General features: G+C 43.3%; 1 protein-coding gene across 1 annotated transcript in view; it reads left to right on the forward strand.

The window, feature by feature from the left end:
• zc3h3 (zinc finger CCCH-type containing 3) overlaps positions 1–25,440 on the forward strand; it is a 71,145-nt gene that overhangs the window by 21,682 nt on the left and 24,023 nt on the right. The window contains exon 4 of the mRNA XM_085775110.1: positions 18,100–18,250. Coding sequence (XP_085631236.1) covers positions 18,100–18,250 — 151 coding nt within the window. The remainder of the gene's footprint in view (positions 1–18,099; positions 18,251–25,440) is intronic.

The following is a 25,440-nucleotide window of genomic DNA, read 5'->3' on the forward strand; positions in this document are numbered from 1 at the left end:
ATATGTGTATAGAAATAGATACACAAATATATTTTAGATCATTGCAATTGCAATTATTGCAAAATCCCTCATCCCACATGAAAACATACAGAGAGAACGAGAGAGAGAGCATGTTTATAGGAACTAACACAGGCAAAGTCAAATAATTAAAGGTCCAGTGTGTAATAATATACTACCCATTAATATATTTGTATAAGTGTATAATCACTAAAAAATAAATTCTTCTTTTATATCTACATATAGCAAATATTGCTCTAAAGACTGTCGCCATCTTGCACCGCCATGTTCGTACAGCAGCTTGAACGGAAAATCCAGCCAACCAGAGAGCACGTTTCACGTTCATGCATAACCCAACGAAGAAGATGGAAAGAAGAAGGAGTAGGAAACATATTGAAGAAAGGTTTAGATCTTCACCTCATCGCTCCATGCTCTTGAAATACTCCCAGTCGTCCCAGTTGTGGAAGACAGGTTTTTTTGTCCTCGGAGGCCACCGTCACAAGTGAGTGCTGTAAACTAGAATCTGAACGCTAGATGTCACGGTTTAATTCCATTTTACACACTGGACCTTTAAAGGATGACGTTAAAATAAAAGAAAAAATTGTGAATTATTTAGTTAGTAATATTTGTCGGCCCTTTTTTCAAAACCTAATGACTTAAAGTGTTTGAGAGATGAAGGTGGAGTTATAAGAGACGTGGTCTGAGTGATGCACAAGGTCTCATGTCTCATCTTCTTTCCATCGGGCTTGTACTTCCAAAATGATGCTTTGACTGAACTCGAAGTCCAGGTCGTCAAGTGAAAACGTAAACCGCATACCTCTGTCCTGTTTCTGTCTCTTGTTCTTGTTCTGAAACCTTAGAGCACTTTCCCTGCTAACACCTCCTGTTTACAGCAGCCGTCCTTCGCCCTCATGCCTGCATGTGATACTTTATAACATATCTGCTCTCTTACAGTTTAGCTTGTGCGCTGCAGGTTCACGACCTCTGGTCTATTTCGGAGAGGATTAACATGCTTCTATTTCCTCACTTATCTGTTTCACATCCAGGCTTGTCTTTCAGAGCGTTCTTGCTTTAATGAGTTTGTACATATAATAACAGCCACTTTGAAGCAATGTGTGTTGAATTACCGCGCTGATGGGGATTGTGTAACTAATGCGGCCGGTTTTGAGTGATGTCAGTGGAAATATATCTGTATGTACAGTATATAGACACAACACCCTGCTGTTTTTAAAACCCCATTTACTTTAAGAGTAAGAGACATACTTCCTGAGCTGCATATGTGTGCATCTGTTTACATACAAGTATATAAAACATATTTTAATGTACTCAAATGAAGGAAGCCAACGAGACCAACTTGGCAAAAGCGTCTTGTGCCTAAGAGCAATAGGTTAGCAAATGTGATACCAAAATTACATCATGTCCAGGCCGTCAAATATATTGTAAGTGATTGAGTGTGATTTTATTTTGGAGCATTCGTCCTGCCGACCTGCTTCAGCTCAGACAGATCCTCAGGATGTCTGTTGTCAGCAGCTCCATGAGCTATTTAAAGGAGGACTGATATATAAATGCAGGTGACCTGCCACCGTTGAATAGGAACAGTATGGAGAATGATTTTTGAAAGCACAACATCAGAACCTACTGAACTACTAAGATGTAGAGTCGCAGAAGAGGAGCAGCCATTTTTGTGATTGTGATGACTTTTTAAAGGGATATTCTGGCATAAGTTTGGTCTAACACACCGTGACACCGCATACAGTAAGACCCCCTTCAAGAGAATAAGTCTGCCGACTGCAAACTTCTCTAGTTGTAGCAACTTCAGCAAAGACCACACAATAACAAACACCGCGGTCCATTGTTGATGAAGTTTGGTGCTGTTCTGAGCATTATTTGTGGCTATGAGTGTTTTTTTTGATCGCGGTTTGCTTGTGGAGAAATAGACTGCACTGTTTTGCTATCGTGCGGTCTTTGCTGAAGTTGCTAGAGATGTTTGCGGTCGGCAGACTTGATCACTCAAAGGTGAGTCTTACGCGGTGTCACAGTGTGTTAGACCATGGGTTAAACTTATGCCTGAATATCCCTTTAAGTAGCCAAGGCATTGATCAAGCTTCTTCATGAAGTTACGTTTGTATATATTTTTTCTACGCAAGAAATCTTTGATGCTGCAGTCAGACGATGTGATACGATACGTTACTATACATAATTTATTGTAGGGATGTCCCGATCACATTTTTTTGCCCCCGAGTCCGAGTCCGAGTCATTTGATTTTGAGTATCTGCCGATACCGAGTCCCGATCCGATACTTTGGCAATGCAGTAAAGTTTTTAATGTAGATCAACTGTATCATCCCACTATTTTTCTGTTCTTTGTGCTCTACTAGGGATGTAACAATATCACAATCTCACAATAATACTCTACCTCAATAACAAGCCCATGACATTTATTGCAGTATTGTAAGACATGCCATGATATCAAACTCTCAATGTATATTAGCACAGTAGCTCCACAGTATAATATTAATGCCGTTATCCATAAGTAAACAACAAGAACATTTGGTCAAAAATAAAATAGCTTATCATGTCTTTCTCAATCACCAGCCTCTCTCCCCTGATCCCACCCTCTCCTGCCTGTCTGCCCCCCCCCCCCTCCCTCACTCACTCACTCCGCTCCTTCTCCCTCCCTCCCTCACCCAGCTCACCTTGCTCCTTCTCCCTTTCTAACTTTAAATAAATACCTGGTTCTGTATCTGCCATCACGCAACACAACGGTAGTTTTTTATTCAACAGTATGAGAAGTTTAACAATGTCCGCGATATCTGCGCGGTCGGTCCGTGTGTCGGTCTCACGTGCGTTACGTCGGACTCACTCTCAGTAGAAGCTGCAGTGACTGTTGTTGCTGCAGGTGTGTGTAGCGCTCAAACATCAACAACAAGCTGCTTGGAAGTCAGCAGTGAAACAACGCAGCCACACACACACAAACAAACAGTGAGCTGACACGGTGACACGATCGTCTCTCACACTCTCGCAAGCGCCGTCATTTCATATCGTTACTTGTCCACGACGACGCAGCCACACACACACACACCATGGAGCTGTGCGCCACAGACCATGCACAAAACACAAGCACGCTGCACCGAATGCGCGTCGCTTTGGGTAATGAGCGCACATGACGAACGTCTACAGTAAAAGTAATACATCTGAACGCCCCCCATGCGGCCCGTCTTCGCTTTAGACAGATAGCCCTGACATGTAGATATGTAATATATCCGATTCCTGATCGGGATGTAACGTCCGATTCCGATCGAGTCTGAAACCACGTGATCGACCCCGATTTCCGATCACGTGATCGGATCGGGACATCCCTAATTTATTGTCCCACTTGGGGGCAAAATTTGTCATGGACTAAGCAACTGCACCATAAATGCCAGACAGACCACAGACAATACATCACCAGCCATTGCCATCACAACAAGTACATAACAGTATCGTTCACATTCACACACCAATGGAAAAACCACCATAATAAAACCACTTAAAGAAAATTATTGCACAATCTTCGTCCTCAAGCATCATTGTCGTAAGAATCTGATCGAGGTTGGAACAAATGATTACATTAGTAGTGATCTTGTGATCTAGTGAAAGCCTGGGCTGTTGTGAGTCTAGTCGTGACCTTATCGAGCTCTCGTGTCCAGGTCTGCTGTGACTTTGAAGGACCTTTCTCGGTGCATATGCCTCTGCGAGCCGACTGTGCCAGTGGTCCAGCAGCAGCGTCCGCTCCTGGCTCCTAGCAGATGCCCGCTCCTGGTTCGCGATCAGCACTTTAGCGCGCTGCTGCCAGCTCTTCCTCGGCCCAAAGGGACCAATTAGACGCTGGCAGCTGCACCGCGAATGCCACCACCAGGGTGGGTGGGTTGGGTGAGGGTGCTGCACAAAGAGAAGGGCAGATAGAGCTAAGGACACACATGTGGAGAGATGGAGGGATGCACAACTTTTGGAACCAAAGAGGAGTTGGTGGTTTTGTGCGAGCAGCGAGCGGGGTGATTCCTGGAGAAGAGAAGGAAGGTGGAAAGTAGTCGGAGGTGCTCAGTGTTTATTTAGATCTTGTCCTCCCCAGAGCACCTGCTGGTCCTCCTAAAGGATCAAAAAGATTAGGGTGGAAGCCCCTTGGCCCCCTCCCCTCACCAAATTAGCACCCGAGCCCACAGGGGAAGCAACTGTCCCTCATCACACCCTCGTCCCCCTTTCTCCCTCCCTGACCTTTAGCCCCTGAACCCTGGCTTCACCCCTGTAAATGCAGTTGCCACATCCAGAGCCGTGTGTGCCCCCTGTCACTGAGCTCGGTGTGGCGGGGGGCCAGAGCCGACCATTAGCCACAGGTTCTGTAGTTATTCCAGCAGGCCCTCTTCATTACATCCAGACTCAAAGGTCAAATATCAGTGTCTATATATTACTGGACACACAGACCTTTAGTTACACAGGGAGGCCACTTTCTCATCCTGATGCTGTCGTCAAATCCTGTCATATAACGTACAGGCTGTCTTTATTCTAAAGAGAGGAGAGGGAACCAAAACAGAAAGGTTTATTTATTTATTTATTTTTATATCAATGGTTAATAAGACGAGTGAAATGAAATCAGAATAGATCCATTCAGAAGATGTTTAAAAAGAAAACCATACTATAAACAGTAGTACTGTACAACACTGTCTGGTTACAGCAGTCACCAGCAGTCAACACAAAACCAACCAAACTGCTTTAAAGACACAAATGAGATGAAACAGTTACAACCGCAGGCACAGAGGGGGCAGCGATCAATGTTGGTTTTAGATAAGAAAACTAAGTATCCTTAAATAAACCAAACAAGCACAACAAACAAGTCTGTACTGGTAAATTATTCTAATCAAAGAAGCTCCGGACATAAAAAGGGACAATAAAAAAAAAAAGCTCATCAGTGTGAAAACTGTGAAAACTAACACAGCATGAGAGAGAGAGAGAGAGAGAGAGAGAGAGAGAGAGAGAGAGAGAAGGTGGAAATGGCCCATTGTTTGAAATATCATCTTATACTGGTACTTTTAATATTCATATTTTGTACAACCACATGTAGTAAACTTCTCTCAGTAACATCTGATTAACATCTTCCTCTTTAACATGGATTAAAATGTGTCCGGTGCCAATGATTATTTTAAATAAATATTTAATCTGACAGATAAAAACACTGTGAAAAATATTAGATATCTTTATAGTTCACCCAACACTTCAGGATGTTACATAATATATTCATATCTCACACTGGCGAAGCTGGAATCATCAATATGCTTCACTTAAATGATGAAGTTGTGCTTAATTTTGTGTTGATAGATCAGTCAATCAATCAGTTTATTGTTTCGGCTTTCGCACTACATTTCCCATGAGCCTCCGTGCGCACGGTGAAATTCTTGGACCGGTGCAAGACAGACGAAAGTGAAAACATTTGCCATGAATGTTTTCATTAATCAAGAACGAAAGTCGGAGGTTCGAAGACGATCAGATACCGTCGTAGTTCCGACCATAAACGATGCCAGTTAGCGATCCGGCAGCGTTATTCCCATGACCCACCTGGCAGCGGCCGGGAAACCGTAACTAGGAAATGCTGGGCGAGTCGACGACTAAATGATAATAATATCGAAATAACTATAAAGACAAAATTATATATTTATCGAAAATTGATCCATTAACAAGTGGGTAACGTAGATTCATCCACATTAATATGAGACTCTTTTATAACCAAAAGCAAACTCCTCGGGGTCTCTTTGAAGGAGAGAAACGAGGAAGAGGAGGAGACGTTGGTGTCCTGAGCTGAGTGGAAAACTGATGCCAGTGTTTTCGTCCCCTCACCTTGAAGCAGCGGATCCCAAACTTTACCCCCAACCTAAATACCCCCGATGAGCAGCCTGGTCCTCTCGCCGTCGCCCCGCCTCCCTCCCCCGTCTCTTAACACTTTGACACGTCCGTGATGCTCGTGTCTCTCCCGGCGGGCTTGTACGTCACCTGCGTGTCTCTCACTCAGTGGCTGAAACAGAAGTTGAGGGCCGGTGTGGGACCGGCTGACCGGGGTCCATCACTCACTGGCCCAGAAGAATCAGCGGCATGATGGATGCACAGCACACAGGCATCTGCAACCAGAACCTCAGTCCTGCTCTAAGTCTATACGCTGCTAAGCCAAAGTGTGTGTGTGTGGAGGGGGTTGACTGACATACAGTACCACTGGGCCTTGCATGTGTCCTCAACCCATCAGTCAGTATGATGAAACATAGTCAAACGGACATACTGTGTGTCCACACACCAGCTCTTCTTTCTAAACATCACTTTATTTCAGTGCGAGTGTTGGCAGCCCGGACGTCCCAGCACAAACTGTTTCTGTGTATTAAAACCAACACTTCAACAACAGTAACACGGCTCACAACCGAGGGCAGGTGGGACCAGGACACACACTCTGCAGCTCCAACCAGTTTTAAGACTGATGCAATATTATTATTTAAGGCGTAATGAAATATTGATATAATGATAAGTAGCCTATAGCATCGGCTCTCTCACTGTGTCTGCACTTTGCTGTATAGTGGACAGTGGCGTCTGAACATTGAACAAACTTCATTGTAAGTTAGTGCATTACAACAAGATTAAAAGGTTGTTTTTTAGACAATAGGAAGTTGTCGTTACCTTGTTAACTAAGTTAAATCAGTAGACATAATGAACTTTCACAACGATTAGAAGGTACTCCCAAATATCACAATATATGGAAAAACACAACACACTGGCACATGATATCAATAAAAGTAATGCTGTTCTGAATATAACAACTGCTTCTGAGAATAAAATGTCCTAAATTATTATAAATAAGAAAAGAAAATAAGAATCTACACTAAAAGTATTTCATAAAATTATGTTGCTAAAAAAAAAAGAACGTACATGAGATAAAGTGGTTGTGGTTGAGGTTATCTGGTTGGACTCTAAGAGCTTCATCTCTGGAAACAGCTGCAGCTGTAAACAACAGAGTGAGAGTGAAGCAGAGTGGACAGCTGACGCTCACTGTGGCTCCACAGAGCTGAGGGAAAACATTCACATTTTCATTTGAAAAGCAATGATCACAGCTGTAATTAAGATACAGAATAATACTGAGCAAGACGTTTCACAGTTGAAAAATGAAGTGGTCAGTGCTCGGCTCCGCTGTTTTAAAATTAACTCAGAGATATCTGCCATTTTTCGTTGTTTGGCGTCTGTCATGTGTCGAGTTGATTTATCTGTGGTAAGACAGCATACATGAAGGACTGGATTAGTTAAAATACTGAGATGAAAGAATATTCAAGGTATCAAATGTGACCAGAGTTTTATATATAATGTAAAAAATATATAAAAAACTGTGAAAATAAACCAGAGAAGGAAACAAATATTTTTGAAATCGTGGATTTTATAAAAAGCTCCTTGTCAAAGTCGATGCAGCATGAAAACAAAACCCTGTGTCAGGTGCATTAACGGCGCTCGTCTGTCCACACTTCTTCCTCGTGTTTTTTCTCTCGCTGGCGGCCTTGATGTGTATTGTTCGGGGCAGCGGTTCACATCCCTTGTGGAATCTGGCGTTGCCCTTTAGGGATGCACTCACTTAACCTTCAAGTGCCCCAGTCACGCCTGGAAAAGGTTTTTATGACTCACACTTATCCCCCAAGCTTTTCACTCTATCCCACAAGCCCACGCACCCCGGGCCTCCATCCTTCCTTCCTTCCCTCCTTCCTTCCCTCCTTCCCTCTCCTCTCCTCTCCACACTCACACACACACACAGACGCAGGCACGCAGGGCGTCTATAATAATCGCCGTCCTTAAGTGGGCCGCGAAGCCCCGGGCTCTTCCTCAAGATGCGTCTAATGGGATCTGCTGATTGACAGCCGCAGTCATCCCTTTGACCAAACATGACACTGAGTGTGTGACACACATGTCATGGGACACACGTGAAGTGTTTGCGGTGGTGAATCACAGCCACACGGAGCGGAGCGTCCGTCCCGATCACCGGTAAAGACGGTGTCAGCTCTCGGGGGTCGGGGTCGGGGTCAAGGTTGAGTTCACAGGTAATGCGTGTTTTCATCATGTCTTATTTAAGTTATTGATGTTCTTTATGGCTGTAGGAGCATATGGCTACTCTGGAAGAGCACACATAGGGGCTATTATCATTTAATTATTCATCAAGGATGCTGTCAGGTCTACTTGCATATTGTTCAACATTTGGAAAAATACTTAGACGTGTGGTCTTAAAGTGTGGAGGAAACGTCTGCCTCTGTGTTTTATCTTTTAATTACAGTGTTGAAACTGTACAAGCAGCTCCATGATACAGAGTTATAAGTTTATTGCTGATTACACATCACGGTCCATCACGGGTTTGTGGCCATGAGCTAAATTACAGACCCTCCCACACTTACCTAAAGGTTGCAATGCACAGCGTCTATTAGAAGAGAGCTGCCGGTAAATGTGTTTTCTATTCACGTCCTGTTCTTTAATGGCGACCTGCCGCTTATGTTTAGACAACGTTTAACATCCGAAGCATCTTAAGTATCGAACATTTCTGGAAATATACATTTTCACTTTCCTTCCCCGGGAGCTGGAGGAGAAGGTCAGGCAGCCCCCCGACCCCACCAACCCTACACCCCCCTCACATCTCGTGTGTCTGTGTTGAGTGTGAAGCTGAAACAAGGTGATCAGATTAAGCTTAAATACCGGGAGCAGCGGGAAACATTTAGCCTGGCAGCGTCCGAAGAACAAAATAACTTCAGCAGCAAGTCACTGATTCAGTTTCATTTACTTAGTAAACAAATGTGGAAAAGTGGAAATGAGAGTTGGTAGTTTTCTGCTGGGTTGGTGGGAGCAACTATTATCAAAAACTCAGCTCTCATATAGACAGAGTCAGAGTTTTATCGTTTTTAATTGCAGACATTGTTTTATCTTTATCTTAAATGAATGAATGAATACTTTATTTCAAACATGTGAATAACATATTACACTTGAAGCACTAGTCGATAAAAACCTTGTATGTTTGAAAAGGAATAGGAAGAAGCATTAGCTTATTAATTCCTACCCCTTCTCCACCTAGAATCCTAGGTTATCTTGTATATCCTGGGTTTTTTTTCTTGCAGTTTCTATGGATTTAAATTTCTTCTTTTTGTAATGTTTGACTCTTTTTTGTGTCTGTTTTTTATAAAATCCACATAAATCATTTACTTTATATAGCATGGCCTATAGCAACAAGCGACCGGCACACATTTGTGTTTGCATTTGCCTTGGAGTGGAAGAATTCCCCCTCCCTCCTCGGTCAGCTGGTATACGTTACAGCTGATGGCTCCACTGCGATGATGGACGAGGCCACAAGTCAGTAGAGCCCCCCCCCCACCCCCCTGTTTCTCCCCCACCATCATCACCACCACCACCACAACCACCACAGCCCTCCAACACACTCCCCCCCCCGCCTTGAACACGCCTCTCCGTGGTGACATCACCACCACAGTGGCCGACAGCGTCTGCTGCTGATGGCACGCACCAGGGGCCCCCTGTGTCAGTATGTGGCCCCATGCAGCCATCAGCCTGTCAGCTGGTGTCAGCCCAGCTCTTCATACGCACACACACACTCACACACACTCACACACACATGCAGCCCCCGAGTATTCCTCTAAAACTGCAGCAGCTCCGTTGCGTTGTTACACAAATAACTTTCTTAAATATAAAACCATTTATTCCCTGGCAGCTCCAGTAACTGGCAGGAAAGTGTTAATTCAGTAATGACACAGTACAGACATGAAGAGCGATTGATTCATGTGAGGCCATCTGTTATCACACTTACAGTAACATCAGTCCTCTGAAGGCAGTGCTGTTTTTAGTCTGCAGGAACGAATAAAGGTCATACGCCGTATTACTTAAAGGATTCAAAGTGCACAAACACACACGCTGCTCATGCGTCCTTAAAGCTGCCTAAAGTTCAATCAGATAATTGTGTCATGATCAACGTGTGGTGATGATGATAACTTAGCCTCTTTAAAAAGGAACCGGTTGCTTTCCTGCTGTTTTGCTAACCCTCCTCTTGGCCATGTGCATTTGTTTACAACAAAGCAATCAAGGGAAATCAATCAATAGAGTGGTACATAACGTTATATACCATGTTACCACGTGTATATATGTGTAGTTAAATCTCTCATAAACAAGAGATTACGGGTTATGGGATGCATTTGTGTCGTGGTACCGCAGAGACGAGAGCTGGGACACCGGGTCAGAGGCTCTGATCTTAAGGTTGGTTTTCAGCCAAGAGACACAATAATTGACACACATGTGGAAGGCAGAGAGCCTCCATTCTCCCTGTAACAAGTTAGGACATTCATTAAATCATCACAATTACAACAAAGTTGTTTAATTAAGGTAAAAATGTAGCATAGTTAAGCTACAAATGCTGCATAGTCTTTAACCTCACGGTTTTGGTTTTTATTACTGCGTGTTTCACTTTCAGCTATATGTATATATAAAAGAATAATTATAAGGCTACGAAAACCAAACTAATTTTATTTTATAGTGATTATACACAAATACAAATATACCGGTATCCATGGGTAGTATATTCAGATTTTGCCAATAAAGCTTGACAATTATTACACACTGAACCTTTAAGGCAAAATACAATAGTATTTCGAATACGGCCCCTTTACCTCACATTGGTATTTGGTAAAGTTTTACATATCCAGTGACTTTATTTTGTTATTTTATGATTTTAAAGAACAAATTTGGACTTTTTGACTCGAAATATAACTTGTCTCAGCTCTCTTGGATATAAATGCATGTATTTCCAGTAGTAGTAGTGTTAAATGTCAGCAGCTTTCAAAAACTAGACTTGGACTCTATTCTGTTGATATCTATCAAGCCAACACACGACCCATTAAGCACATAGATGCACATGTGGAGCCTCAGAGCAGCTCAGTAATTATAAATGGCAGTCAACGCGGTGACCTCGTCCATCACGTCGGACTTGACAGACGGAGACGCGGCTCCAGCATTAATCGGTGACACATGGAAGCGATCCCTCGTTTTCGTTAAAAAACACCGTGTTAAATTTGTTCACATGCGACGGCGTCTCATGCGAAGCTCGCACTCGGGGAGGACATGATCCACTCCGATGAGTTACAGGATGCAGTATTTTTAAGACGGTGGAATGCGGTTCTGTGTTTGGCAGGGTGGGGCATCGAACCCTGTTGACATGTCTGGGTATAGTCTGTCAGAAAGTATCACTGGGTGTCAAACACGCAGAGATCATATTATCATAACTTGCTCTGGCTTACAGCGGGTTATTAAATCGTGGTAACTCCCTTGTTAAGTCTGATGTTAGCATGGCACCGCTGTCTTCTGCCAGAGCGGCAGAGCAGTGGGAGTCAGAAGATGAGCCCCAGGGGACGGGAACACGCCGTGGCAGGAGGAACAGGCGCTGTCAATAATAAGATTTATTATCCATTGGGTCGTCCCAGGGAGGGGGGCAGACGGAGACCGCTGTTCACTGGAATTAGCCGTCAGGTACGGAGGGTGGGGGGAGGAGGGGAGCAGTGGCCTGTCAGTGGCCCCAGTCAGAGGGCTGAGGAGGATACAGAGATAGAGAGCGTGGAGGAATCAAAGCTCTGAAGGGGAAGACGACTTCACTCCCAAGTCTGGGCTCAGTCGTCTTAGAGTTCAACACTCGCAGATCCACTTATGAGATGCAACATCTGCTGCTTAGAGTCGATAAAGCTGCATCCACGTTACGATGTGTCACAAGTTTTGAGTGGATTCCTCCTCTCTGGACTAACGGAAGAGGATCAGACCTGTTAATAATATTGCTGAGAGGATAAAACTAAAAGTTAGATTTTTTGTTTCGAAAGGTTTAGTTCAGAGATCTTCAAGCATCTTGTGGTTTTATTTGCTCAGATTTTGAGATGCATGTCAAATATCTGCCTCCTTTTCTTTACAGTGGAGACGAGTGGAGGGTTGTTTTTTGGAAAATGACATTCAAGGGATAATTACAATTCATCACAGCTTTGATCTCATTTTCATCGCAATAGCCATAGTTTTCAAAATGTCTGATTATGGCTGTATTGCTTAAGAGACGCTTTATATGTATTAGGTCGTTTTCAGTCCTCCACAAAAGTATTTGTAGTAAGATATTAAGGATTTAAAACAAAGGATGGGAATTGAGAATTGCCTCCAAATTACCCACTCATAGTCGTTTGCCTCCAAGCTCATTGATTCCAAATTTAATTGACGCTGGGGTGTTTTTTGTTTTTGTTTTTGCGACAGTTTTTCATGGTAAAACATGGACGTCAAACTCAACTTGCAACAAAGAGTTGTTGTGCAGTGGAAGAAATGGTCTAAAGTTTGGCTAGTTTACAACAGTGCTGGTTTATAATGTCTGTAAAATGGATATCGCACTAAAGGATGTAAAACACCAACATCACCTCAAAACAGTTTCTTCCCAACATGGACTGAAACTCTAGGAATCAACTGAATCAATAATGGCATCGGTACCAATAAGATATAATCAGTTCCCCTCTCTGTTTGTAACTCTGGACAAACAGAACAAGCAAGAAACAGTGAATCAGTCGCTCAGATCAGAGGATTAATTAAGAAAACCGCTGGGAGATTTATTGTATTGCACTGGATACTAGGGGCCGATATTTGGCGTGCTGCTTTGGCTCTGATTTGTGTTGGAATTTGTTATTTAAATATGAAATTTAATGAAAATACATCTGAAACAGTATATAAATCCTCTGCATCAGACTCAAAATAATGACACCATACAAAAAATAAACACAAAAAAACTTCAATAACCCATACATAATAGCACTTAAATACATATAACAGAATAATCCAAAAACAATCTCCCACAATACCTCAAAGAAACAACAAAATAAAATCAACTAAAAATCCAAGTCTACAAAATCATAACCTCTCTTTATAGTTATATATTAAAAAAAATCCTTATTTGACCAGAAATGATTAAGTCTAGTTTTAAACTTGATCTTGTTATTCTATAAAGACGTAAAACAACGTCTTTTTATACCAGATTTTCAGTGTACAAACAGCATACTGTATTCAGTATTCAGTCTAATCCCAGAGAGTTATTCGAAATTTTGACACCAAAATTTTAATTTTTACTGCAAATGAATATTGGTTCTAAATATCTGTTTTCTTGATTACCAATGATCAGTATTTGTATCGGCCAGGAAACAAACCATATCGGTGGATCCCTACGTGATGCTCAAGTCTCAGACGCCTCAAACAGGATAAATGAAGCCCAGACCATCTGCTCTGTTAGACTCTGGTAGCGTGAGAGCGTGTGTTGAAGCAGCGGCCCTGTAACGTGGCTCTGGTGGCGGGGGGCGGCTGCAGAGAGCAGAGAGCAGCGCCGGCCGAGCCACCGGAGTAGATTATCTGCAGGTTCTTAGCAGCCAGTCAGAGGGAGATGGATGGACGATGTGTGAGCTGCATGCGTCTGCAAACGGTGTCTTCACTGCACCGGGCGCCACTACTACGCTCACTGCCCCCCCCCCCCCTCTCCACCCCTCCACCCCTCCCTCCCCACTTCGCGAGGCAGGCCACTGTCAAAGGTCTATTAAGGGAAGATTGAGACCCCAGGTGTGTGTGTGTTTGTGTGCGAGCGCGTGTGTTTCACATGCTCATTGGTCATGGTCCTATAGCGGAAGATTGAGACCCCACTGCTCCCAGAGCCACTCAACCAACACAAGCTGCAGTGGTTTACAATCAGAGCAACACCGTCCATCCATCCCTGCTGACACACACACACACACACACACACACACACACACACACACACACACTGGTGGTGCAGCTCACTATAGATGTCATTAAACAGTAGCCAGGGTGGAACAGCTGGGTGACAGCGGCGCGGACACGGCGGGCGTCGTGATGTTTGGAACGAGGGTTTAAGAGGCAGATTGAGGTGCAGGTTTAGGGGGGGTACAGGGAGGGAGGGGTGTGTGTGTGTGTGTGTGTGTGTGTGTGTGTGTGTGTGTGTGTGTGAGGGGGGGTGTAAGAGGTTCCTGGGTGGGGATTGTGGCAGCACCTTTGACAAGCCCTATTTGTCATCTGCCAAGACGCCCAAATAGCTCTGACTGCAATACAGATGGACTGAGGAAGAAAAAGTGACTTCAAGCCAGGCAACTAATCCTGTACAAACCCCCCCTCCTCCCCTCCCCTCCTCCCCTCCTCCCCCACCTGCACCCATCCACTCCCTCTCTCCCTCTCTCTCTCTCTCTTTTGCTGTCTTTTATTCCTCGGTCTCTCTTTCCACGGCGGGCTGATATGGTTGAATCACCTTAATGAGAATATCTTTCCTGATATTGATTAACAACAGTGTTGCATGTAAATCTGTGACTCACACTCTGACACACTGATCCTCAGCTCAGACCCACGTCACACTGTTTCAACCTGACCTGTAAAAAAAAATACACTATAAAACTTTTAACAATGAATAGAGTTGATTTGTTAGTTTAAAATTATAAGGGTGATAAAATCTTGTATAATATAGTGTGGGAACAAGGTGAACCAACTATTTATCACTAAGATAATGCATCTGGAGCTAATAGTGAAAGTTAATGTTAACGTGAAATGCTGGAAAAAAAGATTTAAATGTACATAAAAACCTGGAGGACTGAGTCTATAATGTGTACTGGATATTTACTGCAGGTAATTTGAGCAGTAAGTTGTCTTTGCTCATGTTTCCTCAGTTGAGTTCAGTCAACATGTACTTTCTATTTGTTGTTGTTTGCTTGTTTATGAGATCACAGTATTTAATTTCATGAGTAAAATGTCACCAAATGTGATGTCAGTCAAATAGATTCAAGTTTTAATAAACACAAGAAATTATAATTAATTTAGATATTGCAACCAAGGGAAAACTATAATATATAATATCAAAATATGTTGGTTTAACACAGGATGAGATTTACTGTAATAATGAACAAGGTGAAGGCCTGAAGGAAGTCAGAGGGCATCTTCCTGTTTGATGCACGTGTGTAACCATGGTTACCTGCAGTTCAACATGTCTTCAACAACTAGGACAATTTCAACATTGTTTTATTTTTTATATATATCTCAACTGTCTCGACACAGTTTGAACCATTTGTCCTGCTAATTAGGAGGCGAGAGACTTCACACAGATTTATAAACCCAGAACATTATGTATGCATTGTGTGTGTGTGTGTGTGAGTCAGTATCTCTGCAGCCCCCCGCCACACACACACACACACACACACCCACCAGCGCACAGTGATTTGTTCAACAGTAAATGTTTGTCTGAGATGAATTCTCCAGCCGATCCAGAGCTGCATCCCGGCCGACAAATGAAACCAGCGCCTGAGGGAGAGAGAGAGGGGGGGGAAGAAAGAGAGAGGTGGGGAGAGAGGGGTGGAGGACTGTGTAGAAGTGGAAATCGAATCATTTTATTATTTGTCTCCGCAGCCCTTGTGGTCACGGTTTGTTATTGGACGCTAATTAAAATGGCAACAATCCTGATAATTGGCAATTAAAGACATGTGAAAGAGGCGATTGGAAACGAGTGGATATAAACTCATTCGTTATCCCTCCCTCACTCCTCTCCCCCTGTCTCCTCTTCACTCATTATGGAGACAGAGTGCTGTCACTGACCACCTCAGTGAATGATTGGTGGAGGTGGGGGGCAGATGATGGCGTTTTTTTTTTTTTTTTCTTGTGCATGTGGAATAATTTAAATGAACATGTAGAGAAACTGATTCATGTTGCGTTAGGTTGAAACACCACACAGCTTGTGGCAAATTAATTCATAAAAGGCAGTGCAACACAAACAGTGCAGTTTCCCGCTAAGCTTCTCATCCAGGTCTGAAAACGCTCATCTATAAAGATATTTCTAGTTTACTACAACTCAGATCTTATAGTATTTATGAAGACCAAGTCAGACAGACATGATGTGACCATGTGACCGGAGACGTCAGTGACAGAGCTGCTTTAAGAGTTATCAAAGATGAATCTATGTTTGATAGGAGAGAGATGTGGACCATTTCACACTGGGAGTCATGTCAGTCAGAGTGGAGATGAAGAAGTGGGTTGTGAGTGGAGGTAGTTGACGTCGATCTGACGCTGAACTGACCGACGGCTGTCAGCGGAGGAGACGGGAACAGTTTGTAAGAAAAAAGTGTGAACACCTGCAGTTACAGTGGCATGATGCAAAAGTTTGGGCACCCCTGGTCAACATTTCTGTTAATGTGAACAACAGTCCAGCAGGTGGAAGATGAAATGATCTCCAAAAGGCATGAAGTTAAACATGAAACACTGCAATATTTTAAGCAATATCAGTGATTATTTTTGTTTTCTACGATTTTAGAGTGAAAAAGGGAAACAAAGCAACAGCCTGCAAACAAACAGGAAACCAAGGAGACTTGAGCTCTCAGATAACTTTGACCAAGGTGTCAGACATTTACTATTTACACACTGTGATAGTTTTTCCAAAGGAGGGGCTTTACTAGCTATGCAGGGGGCCCAAACCTTTGCTGCAGACCCTTTTCCTCTTTTGTCATTTTGAAAATGTAAAAGATGATGAAAGATGAAAGTAAAAAAAAACATATATATTGTTTAAAACATAAAGGGAATGTGTCGTCTGGAACTTTCTGCCTTTTGGAGATCCTCCAGACCTGTGGATTCTAGCTGACCATATTTTTAATGAATGATGTGTGTGTGGCATGGAGTATTTATCTGTCTATTTATATATATATATATATTGTGTTTTTGCCTTTTATTGTTGTGGGACAAACAAATTTCCCGCCTCGGGATCAATAAAGTTCATTCAATTCAATTCAGTTCATTTCAGTTCAGTTCAGTTCAATTCAATTTCATTCAATTTAATTCAGTTCAGTTCAGTTCAGTTCAGTTCAATCATCAACAGCTCACTGTTCACATGAACATTAATTTACCAGAGGTGCCCAAACTTTTGCCTGATGCCACTGTATTTATATTGAACTGTATCTCAACTTCATTTTGAAGAGAAAACACATCTGAACTAACATAATTACCCCCTCGCCCCCCCTTCTCTCTCGTGGTTAAAGATACACCACGTTTCTCTGGAAGCCCTGAGTTCATGTTAAATGATGTTTTGACCTATCTCTAATGGGTATCAGTCTTCCGTCATAAATCTCCTCGGCGCTCTGACAGACGACGCCCTGACCCGACTTGAAGCTGCCTTTAAATCCTGCACTCGCCTGAGCAAAGAGCAGATACTTGGCAGCCCTGACTGACCTGCACCCCCCCCCCCCCCCCCCCACTTGACTTGACCCACTGGACTTGTTTTTAACGCTGTTGCAGGATCTGACTCCAGTACAGTTTTATCTGAACTCCAGAGACTATGACAATAAAAACTCTATTTTCTTCTAAAAAACACCAGAGTCCTACTGCATCGCTCCTCTGCCCACAGTGACCCCCCCCCCCCACGTTTCAGTTTCAGGCTTCGATAAGAGAGGCCCCCCCGGCTCATGTAGTCTTTAATCTTGGTGAACGGGGACTGGGATGATCCACAATGCAAATTCTATTGTTCGTACGAGTGCGTCAGCCAGCCCCGGCCGTCATAAAACAACATGATGGATACACAGCCAAATAAATAAATAAATAAAAATACTTAGTCCTCTTTTTTTAACCGCCTATCCCGATCCCTCCTCTCTCTCTCTTTCTTTCTCTCTTTCTCTCTCTCTCTCTCTCTCTCACGCCTCTTCTCTGATGGATCTGTAAAATGATATAACGAATGAGAGCCGGGCAGGAGGGATGAAGGCAGCGAGCAAAGAGACAGAGGATATGATTTATTAGGCTCATAAAAATTCTGCCTTTGTTATTCCCTCTCATTTTTATATGTGAAGCTTATTAAAGAGCACACCTGCCAGAGTCCTCAGACAAACTTGTGTCTGTGTGTATATGAATGTGTGCGTGCATGTGCGTGCTTTGCTCACACACAGACTAGATGTTGAACTATTGCTTCTGTATTTTTCTTTTTTTGTGTGTGTATGTGTGTGTGTCTGATCAGATTTTCCTACCGATCTGTCCTTAGGTCCCGCCTCTTCTCCCCACCACCACCACTGTGGCCCCGCCTCCCAGCGGGTGTTCAGGACGCGCTACAAGATGGTGACCCGCGCCGCGCACACCCACCTCCACTACAACCCCGCCCTCTCCTGGAGAGCCAAGAGGATCCAGACTGCCAGGTAACAAACAAATAAAATACAAAAAAATCCACAGAGACAGATCTCTCACAGGTCCGGGGGGGTTTAATGCGTCTCAATGGCTGATATCCGTCAGCGCAGAGCAGGGCCCTGTCTCTGGAGTCACCGTCATGCAGAGCGCGAGTGGAAGAGGTCGGGAATTTATGGCGCTCATTTTTACACAGTAGATAACTCAGAGAATAAACCATTTACACCAGTGTGCTGCTCACATTAATTTACACCAGCAGGGACACAGACGGAGGGAAGGGTGGGTGGGCTTCTGCTTCTGCTTCTTCTTCTTTTTACCTTCATTTATCTAACTTTAATCCCCTCTGTCTCAATATTCAGCATTCACTCATATAAACCACCTTAGCTTCATCGCTAATAAGTATTTTCATTATTGGCCGATCTCTCACTTGTGTTTTTTTTTTCCACTAAACTCTGACAATAACATTTCGTGAAACAGTGAAACATCCCTTATATTCTTCATTTTATCCGACACACATGATCCAAAAGTGAAAATATATTCAGTTTACATTGATATCAAATGGAGACAAGCAGTAAATCCTCATTTAATTAGAATATTCACCCTTTTTGGTTGATAAATGGCAAATATTCTCTGTCGGCTATTAAATAACTTCAGCACCAGCCTGTAGGTGAACTCATGTCTGACTCACTGGTGCATAAAAACACACGTCTTTAACATAAAACCATAAACGGCTGACTGAGTAGATCTGTGAGAGACGACCTCACCACACACACAGAGTAGAGAGTTAATTCATGACTATGCAGCGGCCCTTACTGTGCAATGGACGTTAAGTTGAAGCCTCAGTCGTGTGGTTTTTCTTTTTTTTTGTTCCCGATGACGACGTCTGGCTGCAGCAGAGCTTCAGGATCCAGGTGGCGCTGAGCTCGTTTCTCTGCAGTGGCTCCGTCCTGTTTGAACTTTAGTTATGAAAGCTGTGCGCGAGTTGTTGTGGTTGGTTTTGATGATCTGTTAATGTGCAGAGAATTAGCAGCAGGGCTCTTCCCGGAAACTGACTGCAGACCACACACACACAAGCACACACACACATTAAATAAACTGCAGGGAGCTGTAAATGGCAGAAGTGAAGCGCTGCTCTCATTTGTTTCAATGAGTTATTGCAGAAAATTGTGAAAAGTGTCCTGAACAAGCTCCTAAACCCTGAGGTGATGTATTCAGTTTTCCTTTTTTTAAATTTTTCGTAATTATATTAAAGTAAAAACAATTTAAAACAAACACAACCTGATGTTTCAGAAGCTGGAACCAGAAAACGTTTGACGTTTTGTGAATATTCATATTAGAATTACAGTAAATCTCACAAAACTCTGTGTGCTGCATATTTCCTCTCTCACCTCTTTGTCGTATCTGCACATGATTTTATTGTAGAGTCCCTACCTTTGCAGATAATATCCAGGTTTGGGACTATTTCTTTGGTGGAAAGTAGTTTCAGCTGCTTCTTTAGCTGCATACCGTCTCATCTTCTCAGTTTGGATGAGCTGATCCTTTTTAAGGTGGAACTAGTTTGGGTAACCATTAGTAATTAAAGTATTCTGTGTGTGTGTGTGTTGGTGATGTTGGGGGGTGGGTTCATTTGCGTAATCCAGATTTGGTGAGACACAGGGCCTCGGACAGCGGCGGCTCGGCTGGACTCAGCCTCTGGTGACTTATTACTATTCATTTAGCTGCTGCAGTAAATATTGATTCATCAAGGGATTTTCAATTTGAGCCCTGTGACACCTTGTGAAATATCACCAAGTGTGTAGAAGAGAGGAAAGAGATAGGGAGGGAGGGGGACAGGTCGGGTCCCCAGGGATAGTGTATCACCCCTCCCACCCTCGTCTCACCCACTCATCCACTCTTTTCTCATGCTTATCTATCTGTTTAACTCCAAAGGCCCCCTCCGCTTTTATCAGTCCGCAGCTATTGAGTGGAGCATGAGCTCGTGTTCTCTGCTCTTAACTACTGAGAGCTGCTCTTCATCTCTGGCCTATCGGACCCACCGGACCCTGTCCTCATACATCCTCCTCACGCGTCCCCAGCTCTTATCTCTGTATCTGCCCAGAGCTTAATCTCTCACTCTAAGCCGACCTCCATCCTCCCTCACACTCTGGTCCAGAGGAGTCTTAGGAGTAGGTTCATTACCTTTAATTGTCGGTGCAAGGTGTTTTTAGATCGGCGGGGCAGAGACGCGAGCTGCTCACGAATTGGTACTTTCGCCTTTCCCGCAAAAATTTAAAAATACACGATCCAACAACTCCAAAACGCTCCCATGGAGAAGTTATGACCTGCACATTCGCCATGCTATGAAATAATAATGTATATATGAAGCAAAGACTCGGAACTACTTGCGTTTTGAAATAACTCGCCCCGAATGTAGTTCCGGCTACACATTTGCCTAGAAAACAACTCTGCCTCATAATGTTATGTTATTATCTCATAGTGTGGTGAATGTGCAGGTCACAACTTCTTCATGAGAGCGTTTTGGAGTTGTTGGATTGTGTATGCGTTTGATGAGGGAAAGGCGAAAGTACCCAGCGCCTCTGTTGTGTTAGCTGAGTAGCTTGCGTCTCTGACCCGCCAATCTAAAAACAGCTTGCACCGGCAATAGGCGAATTTGCTAAAAGGTTGAACTATCACTTAAAGGCACTGTCTTCATTTTTGCATGTGGCTGGATAATCCTACTACAAATATACAGTATACACCAATCAGACATGAGATTATGACCACCTGCCTAACATTGTGTTGGTCCTCCTTTTGCTGTGATGCACTGTGTATTGTGACACCTTTCTATCAGAACCAGCAGTTTGAGCAACAGTAGTTGGTCTGTTGGACCGCTGTTCCTTCCTTAGACCAGCTTTTGACAGATCCTGACCACTGCAGACCGGGAACACCCGGCTGCAGGCTTTCAGATGCTCTGACCCAGTCGTCCTGGTCAAACTTACTCAAATCCTCACATTTGAACCATTTTTCCTGCTTCTAACTCATTAACTCTGAGGACAAAATTGACACTTGTTTCCTAATATGTCCCACCCACTAACACCTGTGCCATGATGAGGTGTTACACACTTCTCCACTTCTCCTGTCAGTGCTCGTAATGTAAGGCCTGAATGACGTGACGTCACTGTTCTGATTTTCACATGGGGGCTGGATAATCCTGCTACAAAAATACATATACATATATACATATTTGTTTAACATGTTTTTACAAACTCCTTTCAGCCAAAGTCTGAAATGTATCAGACACATCAGAGGGTGTTTTAATAGAAAACTTTTGCAGCAGCAGCAACTAATTGTCATTTTGTACATTTAATTTTGGTTTTGACTGAGGGTACAGAGTTTTATCACCAGGTGATATACTGAGCCCCTTCACTGCTCATCAAGTACAGTTAATAAAAAAGAAAAAGAGACAATAGTGAGAATTGTTAATTTATCTCAGATACTGTGTGCGATTCATCACTTGTGCAGTTTTCCATCAAATTTACCAACTTGCTTTTTTGTTAACACTTCCTGTTCCCAGGGCTGTGAGGGGTGAGGCGAGGTTCTCCCTGTACCCAGCATGCTCTGCTCCCTCCACCTGGCATTAGCCAGAGCGAGCGCGGTGATTAAGTGCTGGGCAGCAGTTTGAATGGGCGGAGGAAGCGGCTGCAGTATTTCAGCCCCCGCCACCAGAAAATAGATATAATCTCAACATTAACTCCATTAATAGTAGCAGGAGTTGAATTAAGAAAGCCGTAAAGCATGAACACTGCAGGATAAATTACAGCCCACCCCTCCCTCATCCCTTCATCTCTCTCACACACTCACCATTTTTCTCTCCCTTGTCCCCTCTTTAATTTTCTGTAGCTGTGTTTGTTCTCCTGCTGTTTTTTTTTCTCTTTCTCTTTCTCTTTATTTAATGAAAAAGGAGAATTCTGCGTCACATCTTCTTCTGTTTATCGTCTCGTCTGATTTATTTCTGCCTTTTATTTAAGCGCCCAACACACTAGGCCGCCCCCCCCCAACCCCAAATAAGTATACTATTTTTGAGTGTATACATCCACACACACACACACACACACACACACTCTTAACGCTGGGACCAGGCGCTCATCTCCTTTAGTGCTTCAGTATCGATCAGTTCAGGATGTAAGAGACTGGGGCAATAAAGTGAAGCAGCGCTCCCTCTTCTTCACTTCTCTCCTCCTTTTCCCGCATTCACCCCCCTCACCCGGCCCCCCCGCACCACCATTCATCCCCTTTTATACCCCCCAATTCATTCATTTACTCATTACCCATCACATTAGTCATCTACCCATCTCCCACAGTCGCGTGTTATCGCTCTCTCGTGGTCCTGTTCACACTGCACTCTGCACACGTTTCTGCGCTTTTCAAACAGGATTGTGTTCATTAGTCGTCTCCCCCCTTTAAGTTGTAGGATCATGATGTGTAATGATGCTGCTTTGGATTCCCTCTAAGTGCCTGAAAAAGAACAGCAGTCCTCCTCGCTGTTGGAATTAGCCAGATGACTGTTTTTTTGTTGTTGTTTTGTTTTGTTTTTTTCCCTTCCTTTTTTTGCTGCGCTCTGTTTCAAGGGTAACTGTTTCCCAATATGAGCCCACTAATGCTTGGGTTGCAGACAAATAGACGAGGGCAGCATTATTCTGAGCAGTCGCGCGACCCTCCAAATTCTTCCCTGTCACTAAAACAAAAGTCGGATCATTCATCAACAGCGCGGGTAATGCTGAATCGTGCTCTCCTTTTTATCTGTGCATCGCATGGTCAGAGCAGTCCACGTGCACACACCTGCATGCGTGCACACACAAACGCTATAGCACATACGCATGCAGACTAGTCTCAAGGGGCTTCCTCTGCGCCCTTGCCCCCTTCCGCCCCTCCTCCTCTGTTTCTTCTCTTTTCTCTCCATATGTTTTCTTTCTTTTTTTGTGGACTCTCAGTTCTTTTACTCTGACCTCCAGTCATTGTCTTTTGTCTTCTACAACACACACAAGTGCACAAACTGTATTTCAGGGCTGAAATGATTCATTCTTCAGGCATTATTCATCAAGCAAAAATGATCTAATATTTTTGTTTGATTTAAATCACTTTCATTTGAATCTAAAGGTTGTTTCAGTGAGGTTAAAACTCAAAGTTAACAGAGAGAGTATGTCCTGTCATTATACCAGCAGTGCAGCACTACTTTTGCTGTGATTTTGAGACATAGCTGTGAAGTAAATGTACCTTAAAGGGGAACTATGCAAGATTTTTACCTTAATTAAACAGCTTCAGAATAATTGTGATGGTTAAATGACTTACAGTTACAGTAAGAATGGAGGCTCTCTACCTTCAACCTAGTGTCTCTTGGTCGAAAAACCAACCTTGCAAGATCAGAGCCTCCGACCCGGTGTCCCAGATCTCAACTCGGCGGCACCACAACACAAACGCGCCCTGTAACCCACGATGATCTCTTGTTTATGACAGATAAGACCACACAAATACAGACATTATAACACGTATATAATATATAACGTTATTCACAGCTCAATGGATTGATTTCTTGCTGGCTTCACTTAAAACAAATGGAAGTGGGGAGGGAGAAGGGTTAGAAAAATCAGCAAAAAAGCAACAGACTTACATTGTTCCCCTTTAAAGGTGTACAGAAATGGCCGTTTGTCCTGTTTGTCGCGCCGAGTTGTCACGAGCTGCAACACGAGTTTACCCGAGTAAGGAAAATGAATTTGATTGGTCGTTATCGAGCGGGCGGGATATTCAAAGTTTGGGGCGAGCCCGAGCTCCGTGTGTGTGTGCGTGTCTCAGACGTTTGAATGACGGATTACGGATCCAATATCAGTGGCTGGTGAATCGTGTACAGGCTGACGTATAATCCGTGCGCCTGCATTATCCAATACGAAAAAAAAAAACTACACTAAAATACACACTTTCATCACGGATTTACTCAAAAATAGAATTTTGCACAAAGTTTGGCCTACATCGTCTGATAGATGAGTTATTACACTAATTTTATGACCCAGAGTGGGCTCAAATTCAATTTTCTTTTCTGTACACCTTTAAAACCAAAACCTGGGGCTAAAAAGGCTTAAAAAACTGTTTATAATATCATATAGATCCGTCACCAACCATTAATACAGAAATATTGATGAGTGGAGTTTTTCCCAGTTTTCATTATGGATAATAGTTGTGTTATAGTGTCCCATGGTCCTTGTAAATGCACAGTGGAGAACAATAGATATGCCCCCCCCTTGCCCTGAAATGCTCTGAAACAGGTTGGCTGTCCAGCCGGTGAAGATTTGTGCCTCAGCCGGTCCTGGAGGCTTTCTGATAACACATATTCCTCCGGAGGTCAAGGACACCACGGGAAACAGGCCAAGGACTGTCTGGAGGCTGAGAGGGAGAAAAAACTCTCTCTGCCTCTCTCTGATGCTGTAGTTTTTTTTTTTTGCCTCTCCACTAGTTTGTTGTCCGTTGCTCCGTCCTCTTCTCCTCCTCTCTCATTACAGGCAGATTACCTTATTGTGAAGGTAACTGCTCCCACAGAGGCTGTTTTCACTAATGGTGTTAGACCCGCGGCTAAAACTCATTCACATGTGCTGTACATCTCACATCGGTCTGGTGATTAAAATGTGTGTATGCAAGCAAAAACTTCAAGTGTAAGAACTCAACTCAGTGTAAATAGCACTTTGGTCTGAGTTTAGCTAAAGACGTGTGGTTTTATTGGTGTCTGATGTTGTGTTGTGGTGTTTTTCTGTTCTCAGACTTACCTGCATTTGTCAAAATTGGATATATATGAGATCTCTAAAGGTCTAGTGTATAAAATGGGGGTAAAACCGTAGCGTTCAGATTCTAGTTTGCTGCGCTCACTTGCTCACTGGGACGACTGGGAGTATTTCAGGAGCATGGAGCGGTGAAGTGAAGGTCTAAACCATTTTACGATATGTCTGCTGTTTCCTCCTCCTTCTTCTTTCCTTCTGCCTTCTTTATTCATTGGTTTATTTACTGTATGAACGTGAAACTCATGAAACGTGCTCTCAGGCCTGCTGGGTTTTTCGTTCGGGCTGGCGTAAAAACATGGCAACGCAAGATGGTGACACTCTCTAAAGGAATGCTATATGTATATAAAATAAGAATTATAAGGCCAAAAACCAGACAAATTTTATTTTATAGTGATTACAAA

The sequence above is a fragment of the Trachurus japonicus genome, chromosome 4 (assembly GCF_045865225.1).
Source record: "Trachurus japonicus isolate A0001 chromosome 4, Traja_1.0".
Lineage (NCBI taxonomy): Eukaryota > Metazoa > Chordata > Actinopteri > Carangiformes > Carangidae > Trachurus > Trachurus japonicus.